Source organism: Geotrypetes seraphini, chromosome 1 (genome assembly GCF_902459505.1).
Source record: "Geotrypetes seraphini chromosome 1, aGeoSer1.1, whole genome shotgun sequence".
Taxonomy (NCBI): Eukaryota; Metazoa; Chordata; class Amphibia; order Gymnophiona; family Dermophiidae; genus Geotrypetes; species Geotrypetes seraphini.
Window position 1 is genome coordinate 446,019,599 of NC_047084.1, and position 10,688 is coordinate 446,030,286.

Here is a 10,688-nt window from a genome sequence, read left to right on the forward strand (position 1 = left end):
ATCTAAAATGCCCCTCCACATATCTTGTCTGTAAAAATTTTTAAATGTGCAGTTAGTTGTTCAGTGATCAATTTATAGTAGTTTTATGCACAGAGCAAATTTGCTTGCCTATAGTATCTTGATCAGTGGAAGTTTTTTATAACATTCATACAGTAATACAATATGTATTACTCTTAACATATTAGGTCACAGAAAAAGAAACTACTGATAATTCTCTCTTGAGAAAGTCTACAAAATACTTCTATGTATGTGTGGTAAGTGATGGCTGTAACATATTGATCAGATGATTGAAGATAAATGACAGAGCTTCGAGTATTGCAGATTACATCATTAACGTAGTCAGTAAACCATGACTTGTTCAATAAGGTGTTTATCTTTTTTTCATTTTATTCCTGCTCTTTTATCATTTTATGATTTGGAACAAAACTACACACACTAGGAAGACCATTTTGAATGTGATCAGATGGGATAATGCATACAAGTTGTCAGATAACCAAACTCTAATTGTTGACAGATATTTGCTCAGTGTTTTCAGCTGAAGCCAAATGTTGATTTCAGTGATCATTTTTCTTGTTCTTTCTCTTTTCAGTTCCCCTTTGCCTCATACTTAATGAAAGCCATGCTGGAAAAATTGAATGAAAAAAGGAAACTGGTAGAAGAGTATGCTTTACTCACGAAGGACACTAGGTGATATGCATACAGACTGTTTTTTTAATGATAGAATTTGTTTTCTGTTTGGAACAAACATTGCTTTTGATCCTTGCACCTCTATTTATGCAGTACAATAGAAGGAGGTCTCTAAGTGGAAAACAGTATGGAGTAATTTTGTAAGGTCAATCTCGTACATATGTGGCAGCATGCGGATGTACAATACAATGCTGCAAATAAATTACCCCTACCCATCACATAGAAGTATGTGCGTTGTCAAAAATGCATACATTTGTATACATTTTTGATATAGTGTTGAGGGGAGGATTTGGGACAAATTTTGGGTGGAGTTGTGACTTGCATGTCTATACTTTATAGATATACATGAACAGTTACAACTTCATGTAGATACACAATGTTTGCATATTTATGAGGGACAATTTTATAAAGCCACATAGAAGAGCATTTTCAAAAGGACGTCCAACTCAGAATAGAGATGTCCGGCTCATAACGTCTAAAACAGACGTCCAACTTGCGTGTATTTTCCAACAGGAAACACGTCAGGATTTCTTGTTCAAAAATATGTGAGATGGATGTCTGTGTACTGAGGACATCCAACATGAAAAACCATTTTACAAATTGGAACAGCCAACATATGAACAGCAAAAAAGCAGGGACAAGAACATGTCTGGTAGCATTCTTAGAAGAATGGCCACACAGGTGGCCCTGAAGAGAAGAGAAATAGTCTAGTGGTTAATGCAATGGATTTTAAACAAAATCCCATTTTGACTCTTTCATTTTGTAACTTTGAGCCCTTCAGGAATAGAAAATTGCCTACTGTACCTGAATATACACCACTTCAATTGCCTTCCAGTTTGCAGATGACTTTTACATTTAAGTACACTAGGGGATCCTTTTACGAAGCTGCGATAGCAGTTTTAGCGCGCGCTTAGCACGTGCTAAATTGCCCCGTGTGCTAGACGCTAACGCCAGCATTGAGCTGGCGTTAGTTCTAGTCACGTAGCGTGGGTTTAGCGCGTGCGAAAATTCTGCATGTGCTAAAAATCCTGTCGGAGCTTAGTAAAAGGAGCCCTAGGTATTTTTCTGTTTCTGGATGGCTCACAATAAAAAAAAAAAAAAATAGTTAAAGTGAGATTTGGTTTAAAGTTCAGATTTACTTTCTGCTTTTCTAAAATGCCCTAATAACTGAAGCTGTCATAGAGTCTGGTATCCTTGTTCGGTTTCATTGTCAGGAGAAGGACAGCAACCACTGGGAGTTTAAGAAAGAATCATGCCCTTAATCCCTCCAGTAGTCAGCTGCTCCATCAGAGCACCTTTTTGTACCCTGAATGTGATCAAAACAGGATATCCTTTTTAGGCTTGGACGTTTCTTTCCATTAGGTAATCACTATTAGACATCCTGATTTTGGACTCTCCCTAGTATTACCTAGAACTTGTCCACATCATAACCCCCCCCCCCCCCTTGCTATTTGGCCATACTGCAGTGTTAGATATCCCTTTAATGCCTTTGTAAAATCTGTATTTAGATGTTTCAAGCACATGGACTTCCATTTGGGAATTTTGAGATATCTATTTGCTTCAACAATAAGCTCCATAGGTGCCTATATGCCTTTATAAAATATACCCTAATTAGGTAAACATTTGCATCTCAATCTGTACAACTTGTAAAATTATCCTCTGTAAATCACAAAAACTATATTACAGAACTATATTACTATACATACACAAAGTGGAAATACAACAAACTCAATGAACTCAGCGACTTGTTGTTACTAAATAAATAACCAATGTTACTGGCGTTTTTATTTGTTTAAATGGAGGAAAAAGACCTCAGCAAAAAGGGGCAAACCCCCAAAATGAATCTTATAGCAAAACTCAGCCCCAGAGTTAACTTCAATCATCGGCCAAAAAACCTCCAAAATGTACGGCACTTATCTTAATTCCCTATGGAGTTTCTCCGTTTCACCAAAACGGTTTCATCAGGGGAGGACGCTGTCTGCAGGACTGTCTTTATATGACACAATGCTGGTAAAAAGAAACAGTTAAAATGACAAGGCACAGAGAACAAAATCGAGTTCAAAATTCAACACAAGGCATAGGGGATATCAACTTCTGGCGTACTCTCAATGCTCTCAGCCTTCCCATACCGCATTGAAAGATGTTCGCGGGTGAATTTAAAGTTGACAATAGATTCAACAAACCTGTCAGCACAAAACATGTCATGGTGAAGTCACCCTTTGTCAAGGGAGCATTGCCAAAAAGCGGACCATTGTATGCTAGTGTTTAATCCTGCTGGCTCAACTGAATTGAGACGATGGATCCACCTTTGCTCACATTGAAGAAGTTTTCTGTCCCTGTCACCACTCTGTGGATTGACTGGGATGTGATCAATCGCAATATATTTTAGATCGGAAAAGACATGATTGCCAATGAAGCAATGAGCAACCAAAGGAGCTCCAGATTTCTTTCTTGTAAATGCAGGATTTATGTTCCTAGTGGTTTTGCCAACATAGCATTTCTGGCAAGGCCATATTATTACATATACTATGAATCCTATCTTACAATTAGTCCAATGTCTCAAAAAATACTCTTTATCATCCCTAGGATTATTGAAAACTTGGGATACAATAGTCTGGGTGCATATGCTGCAGTTTTCGCATGAAAAATGTCCCAGCTTTATCTTAGTGCTGGACTTAGGTGTTCCTTCATGTTGCTAGCCTTCGAGAATGCAACCAGTACACTTATCTTCCTTAAATAATGGGTGGGTTTTCATAATATCCCAATGTCTGATAATTCTCACCACCATTTCCCCTCCCATCGAGAACTGTAACACACACGTCATCATGGACTCTATATCTGACCGTTGTTTTTTATAGGATAATAGTAAGTTTCCAACATGGTGTTCCTGTCTGTTGATTTTTTTGAAGACACGTGTTAGAAAATGATCCTCACTGATCAAAATGTGAACATCCAAAAAATGAATCGACTTTTCTGAAAAATTACAAATGAATTGAATGTTAGGGTCACATAAGTTCAACCAGTCAATGAACTTAAGCAGATCTTCTGAGCTGCTTGTCCGCAACTTAAAAATGTCATCAATATAACAAAGCCGCAATGTAATATGCTGAAAATAAACAGACTGATACACATATGTATTTTCAAAATGTGACATAAAAAGGTTGGTGATAGAGGGTGCAAATGTCACCTCAACGCAACCCCCAAAATCTGTAGATATAAGTCCTGCTGAAAAAGGAAACAATTCTTAATGAGTGCCACTTCAGCTAACTAAAAAAAAAAAACATCAGTTGGAAAAGGGTGAGATCTTGGTCTTGACTCCAAAACTTCAAACACTACTTCCAGCGCTTTATGTTGAGGTATGGAAGTATAAAGAGTTTTAATATCAAGTGTCACCATGATAATAACAGTAGTCTGAGGCCACAAAACCACTTCCAGTTTTTGTAAGAAATGAGTAGTGTCCCACATATCTGAGAGGCAGTGAGAAACAAATGGTCGAAGAAACCAGTCTGCAAAACAGGAGAATGGTTCTAAGAGCGATCCTTTAGATTAGGATTGTCCAATTGTTTATGAACTTTGGGCAAAAAATACAACATTGGTGGGATGTTGTGGATTAAAAAACTGAAACTCACAAGTAGTCAGAAAACCTTTTTTTAAACCACATTCTGTGATCTGTGCAATCTTGACCTGTAAATCTGATGTTGGATCTTTATCGAGATGTACATAAGTACTAATATCAGACAATTGTGAGTGAGCTTCCCTGATGTAATCCTTGGTATTCAAAACCACCACGGCCTGACTTTTCTCTGCTTTCTTAATAATTATTTCATGGCTATCGTGTAGTTTCTTCAAAGACCTACGCTTTGTTCGTGACAAATTGTCCCCACATTTAATGCATTCAGGGGGTCCTAAAGACTTTTAAAACATGTAACACCAATCTTAAATGTGTTCACAACAGGATCAATAGGGATCGGAGGAATCCTTTGTGACTTGAGGGAAAATAATGAATGATCACCTTCCCATTCCTTATCATGAAAATAAATCTTCAACTGTAACTTTCTAATAAAGTATTCCAAATCGGTCTTAAAACAAAACAAAAAAAATCAAAAAAGTTAAATGGGACAATAGGACAAGCCTTTAGAAAGTAATGAAGTGTCTTCTACAGAAAGTTGCATATGTGATAAATTAATCACCACTGTTTCATCTGACATTGAAATCTGGTTTGTGGGCATTGTTGATTGTTGCCTCTCACTCGACCTTTTTTGCGGGTGTTCCCTCTCTGTTTGTAGGTCTGCCTGGGTCCTAAAAAGATAAGGTGTCACTACCAGAAGTTCCATCTGTGGAAAAGTCACGAAAGTGGTATCTTTGGAGAAAGTTGTATGCATCCAAGCATATACTTTCCAGATTCTAAACTAAACTAATCCTTAGGTTTTTATACTGCGCCATCTCCATGGTCGTGGAGCTCGGCACGGTTTACAGGGATTGTAATAAGAAGGAAACTCCAGGGAAAGGGTTAGATGAAGATCGGAGGGAAGAAGAATGTTAGAGAGCTAGGATGTCAGAGAGGAGGGAGAAGTTAGATTTTAGAGAAAAGCCAGGTTTTCAGATGTTTGCGGAAGGGTTGGAGAGCACTCAGGTTCCGAAGGGGGGAGGTGAGGTTATTCCAGAGCTCGGTGAATCTGAAGAGGAGGGAAATCCCCAGTTTTCCTGGGTGGGAAATGCCTTTTAGTGAGGGGAAGGATAGTTTCGATTTTTGGGTAGGTCTGGAGGTACTAAGATTCAAGGAATTCCAGGAAAGTGGAATTAATGGAGGAAGGATGCCGTGGAGGATCTTGAAGGTTAGGCTGATGCATTTGAAGTGGACTCTGGAAGTTATCGGAAGCCAGTGAAGCTTGGAAAGGAGTGGAGAGACGTGATCAAATTTACTTTTGGCAAAGATAAGCTTGGCCGCGGCATTTTGGATCCGCTGGAGTATGATTCATAGTCCTTATCTCTGGAGAATTTTTTTAATTTGTTCTTTTTGATGATTTCTCTAAATCGTGCGATCGCATCATTAAATTTTACTTGTTGAACGTCAAAGTCCGCAGCCGTGTTAATTCTTTCAATCTAATCAATTCTTGATCTAATTTGTCTTTTTCAATCTCAATCACAGAAGTGTTTTTCTCAATGATCAAAAGCATCAAGTCCAAAGAGCACTTGTTGAGAATCATGTTCCATTTACTGTATTCTCAAACTCCATGAACGAACTCCTGAATCCAGCACATTTACCATCTTATAATGACACTACATACATTTTTCATGTGAAATTGCAGTATATGCGCCCAGACTATTCTGTCCCAAGTTTTCCATAATCCTGGGGTTGGTAAAGAGTATTTTTGAGACATTGGATTCATAGTATATGTAATAATATGTCCGTGCCAGAAATACTACGTTGGCAAAACCACTAAGAATTTGTATTTATGGAAGCTTGAACATAAATCCTGCAATAGAAGAAAGAAATCTGGAGCTCATTTGGTTGCTCATTGCTCCATTGCCAATCATGTCTTTTCCGATCTAAAATGTATTGTGATTGACCACATCCCAGTCAATCCACGTGGTGGTGACTGGGACAGAAAACTTCTTCAATGCGAGTAAAGGTGGATCCACCATCTTAATTCAGTTGAGCCAGCAGGATTAAACATTAGCATACAGTGGACCGGCTTTTGGTAACACCCCCTTGACAATGGGTGACGTTACCATGACATGTGTTGTGCTGACAGGTTCATTGAATCTACTGTCATCCGTGGCCATATTTCAGTGCGGTACGGGAAGGCTGGCCCATTGAGAGCACACCAGAAATAAGTTCATATCCCCTATGCCATGTGTTGAATTTTGAACTCGATTTTGTTCTCTGTGCCTTGTCATTTTTGGTTATTATAACTGTTATTTCTTTTACCAGCATTGTGTCATATAAAGATAGTTCTGCAGACAGTGTCCTCCCCTGATGAAGCTTTTTTGGTGAAACGGAGAAATTCCATAGGGAATTAAGATAAGTGGTGTACTGTTTCTTTATCTTTACTTTTATGACACAAACATTTTGGAGGTTTTTTGGCTGATGATTGAGGTTAATTCTGGGGCTGAGTTCCAATATAAGATTCATCTTGACAGTTTGTCCCTTTTTGCTGAGGTCTTTTCCTCCATTTAAACAAATAAAAATGCCAGTAACATTGGTTATTTAGATAGTAACAACAAGTCGCTGAGTTCATTGAGTTTGTTATATTATCCTCAGTATGGATTGACAAAATTAACCTTTTTTGAGTGAAGTAGCCAAGAATTAGATTGTTGAGATTAAAAATATTGGGGTCAGTATCAGCCGTCGGCAATGAGCTGAACATCATCACTTTAGTAGCCAAGTCTTGACTCCACCCACAGAAGCCAACTTGGGGTTCAGCGCTAACTGCAATATTCAGCGTCACTTAGCTGGTTAAGTGTCACTGAATATTAACAGTGACCAAGTGTCAATGAATATTATCTTTGACCAAGCGATTTAACTGATCAGTAGCCAGTTAAATCATTTTGAATATCAGACAGATTGAAATCAATACATTTATTAACCCCCTCCTATACAAAGTCACGCTAGTGTTTTTTAGCGCCAGTCACTGCGGTTACATTTCGGACGCTCATAGGAATTCTATGAGCATCAGAGCTATTATCATGGCGGCTAGCACTAAAAACGCTAGCGTGGCTTTGTAAAGGAGGGGGTAAATGAAGTGGGCAGCAAGAACTATATCTCCTATGAATATGAAAAGAAATCTACAGTAAAAAGAGAAAGGAGTCTACATTGTCAAAGAACACAGATATATTCAAAACTTTTAGAATAAGTTGCTACTTATTTAATTATATTCTAGATGGATTTTTAGATATTTGTACAATATCTGTTTTTTAATAATCATTTTGATATTGAACCATGCATGTATCATTTGAATTTGGAAGAAATGTTTGTGGTATTTAAGATTCTCAAGAGATTTCATATCTTTTTCTAAGATCTATATTAGAGCCCCAGGGTATTACAGTATATTGAGTTGTAAATGTAATATAAAATTGAAAATATTTAAAACAAACTTAAGCTGTGAAGAAAATTTATTTTGAATTTTCTGTTAAGAACTTGTATATAATGTTTTTAAGAAATGTCTTAAAAAGGAAGTGAGGAAAGCATGTAGAGCACAGCTTTAATAAGTCTTTCAACCTCTCTACATGTGTGTATGTGTATTATCTCTAAATTTCAGGGAAGAGGGGAGAAGCTGTTTAAATAGAATAATTCCCAAACATTCCATTGGTTTGGGAAGAATAATAAAATCAAGTGTGATAACAAATCATGAGATATCATTGTCAGTGGACTTTTCAGTTTTACCATGACTGTGCTTCACTACTAGGTCACATACATACAAACCCATACTAAATTACAAAGTTTTAGGTGTCATCATACAAAGCAGGTATAGAGATCAGTCACTAGGTTTTACAGTACAGCAAAGAAAATGAATTACAGTTCAGAATCACTAAGACCCAACCCAGCAGGGATAGAATATTGTGGCAGGAGGGGAGGGAAAAGCTTGCAGAGCACACCTTATGGAATAATTTTCAACCCCTTTGTTCATGCACATGTGTCTGTATCTATAGTTTTGTGACTGTGTTTATACGTGCATGTATGCATGTTTGTACTTGTATGGATGTGCATGTTTTTGTACCTGTATATGCATGAGTGTGTGTGTGTGACAGAAGGAGGCAAAATTTGAAATTCAGTGTTTGTATGTTACAGGTGCCAAAACTCCCTCTCCTATAGAAATGCACTGTACTGGTTTCTTTTTCTTTTTGTGGACCTTATTTCTATAGAACCCCCAATCTGCAGAAAACATTGACTGCAATAATGAATAGAAATCCCAAGAAGAGAGGATCCAGAGGAAACATTAAAGGAACAATTCATTTTGGGGCTCTGATACCTTACGAAAACAGAAAAACTGACGATACGAAGAAAATATGTGAAATGATATTTGATGAATTGACACAAGCTGGGAAAAAGTAAGCAGAATGAAAAAAGATATAATTACAGTTTCTGTTACGTCCTTTCCAGATTCCATACTCAAGGTGTTCAATCCCTTCCCACAATCCAGGAGTTGCAGAAATCCAAACACTTTTCTGAGCATGTGCTCTTCCTACCTTAGAGAATGTTAGAGCCCCCTACAGTTTCAATTTCTGTAAGCAATCCATGCATAAGTCTTTTGATCTGCTCTGCATCTTTTTCTTATTTTTTCCACTTAAAGATTTGTTTGTTTTTTGTGGCTTCAGTGCTGAGATACCCCCTGCAGTGTCCTCTGCTGGAGGAAAGGATGTAGTCATGTGGAAACAGACTTCTGCTTCACAGAGAATCTTTGGTGGACTTGTGGAGCCAGCCTGCTTGTACCACCCTTTTCAGTCTCGAGGTCCATTCCCCTGTGAGTTTGCTTGCCCTATCACCCTGTAAGGGGTTTAAGTGCAGGCTGTATGCATCCTGAGTAAATGTCCCTCCGGGTTTCAGGGCACAGGCTGTGTTTCCCACCCCTGGTTGCGTGGAGAGGTTCCATTGGGGCGGAGGTTACAGTTTGAGTCCATCCAACTGGCAGTCCAAAGATCTTCAAGTTTGGGCATTTGAAGCAGTTTATGAGGAAGAAAATCATTTTCCTCCATTCAGCTACAGTGGTATAACAGCACTGGCAGGCAGATACTTCACAGACTGTAAGTATATCTTTATTATTTCCTATGGGAGCTTTGGGGGTGGTCTATGGGACTCTGTAAAACTCATTTTTTCAGAGTTTCTGAGGGTAGGGTTCAGGTCTCCCACCTCCCCAAACCCCAAATCACCATTTTTTATTTTCAGATTTTCTTTAATTTTTGCCGTTTATGGCACGAATTCGCTGACAGTGGCCATCTTGGATTTTAATCAATATTTTTTTTTTCAAAGCTTGATTTCTGCCTCAAAACCCCCTTGATTTTGTTGCAGATTAATTGGGATGGACTCCTCAGCCCCTAATCTGTTGACTGCATGTATGGATTTCGCTGAATTGGTGCTGGAACAGCGTTCATGTACCCCGTGCCACAGCACACTGGGGGGAAGGGGTGAGAGCTTTGGTCTTTGCCTCCTCTGTCTCCTCCAGGACTGAGGAGCTGGCCTGGGTCTGTGTTTTGGGCTAAAAGTCTCACCCCCCCCCCCCCCCCCCTAGCCATTCTGGACACTGGTGCCAAATGCTTCATTCTGAGTCTGGGGATTCTTTTGGTGCAGCGCAGGCACCTCAGGTGGACTCAGCAGTGAATATGGGGTATGAATTTTCCCGAGATTCCCTTCAGCTCCTTTGGAAAGCATGTTCTTCGGACCCGGCTCATTTGACGCAGCTTGTGGGTGCGTCACCTTCTTCCAGGCTGATCACTCCGGTGCTGGAGGTCCCTGTGCAGGAGCCTTCTCATCCGGCTATGACAGTTCTCGATTGCATTAGTTGTCACACATATATTATGCCTATCCTGTCTCCTGACATTGTGTCTCTTTTGGATGCTACTGATACTCTTGCCAGGACTAGTCAGCACGATACCTCAGAGTGTCCGGATTTAGGTGATTTTTTAGGTCTGTCTCTGTCCACCATTTCATGCTGATGCCCTTAAAGAGCTTAACTTGGATTCTCAGCCTTCTGTGTTTCAGTGTTCGGTTATGGACCGTTCTAATGTGCTGTACTCTTTTTTGTATTTTTTTTTTTTTTTTTTTTTTTCTAATCCTACCCACAGCTGGCGATGGAGCAGTGGAATACCACATAAAGCTCTTTCTGGCTCTCTAAAGCTCTGGTTACACTTTATCCTGCTGTTCAGCATTTTTGAGCATCGCAAGGTGGATTCCTCTGTGGCGCAGGTTACCCGGCACATAGCCCTCTCTAGCGATGGGGGTGTAATGTTTAATGACTCCAGGATCACAGCTTGCACATTATCTTGAACAAGCCTTTTGAGGT

At 39.1% G+C, this 10,688-nt stretch overlaps 1 protein-coding gene across 5 annotated transcripts in view; it reads left to right on the forward strand.

Annotated features, from left to right (window-relative positions):
• CNTLN (centlein) overlaps nucleotides 1-8,859 on the forward strand; it is a 557,312-nt gene extending 548,453 nt beyond the window's left edge. For 2 of the 5 annotated variants that reach the window (XM_033920529.1, XM_033920518.1), the window contains exons 27-28: nucleotides 590-687; nucleotides 8,554-8,857. In XM_033920529.1, the coding sequence (XP_033776420.1) occupies nucleotides 590-687; nucleotides 8,554-8,743 (288 nt within the window). In that variant the 3' untranslated portion in view covers nucleotides 8,744-8,857. Of the gene's footprint in view, nucleotides 1-589; nucleotides 688-8,553 lie in introns of all 5 variants that reach the window. The other 3 variants (XM_033920539.1, XM_033920547.1, XM_033920556.1) reach the window with 2 other exon arrangements.
• The last annotated feature ends 1,829 nt before the right edge of the window (nucleotides 8,860-10,688 follow it).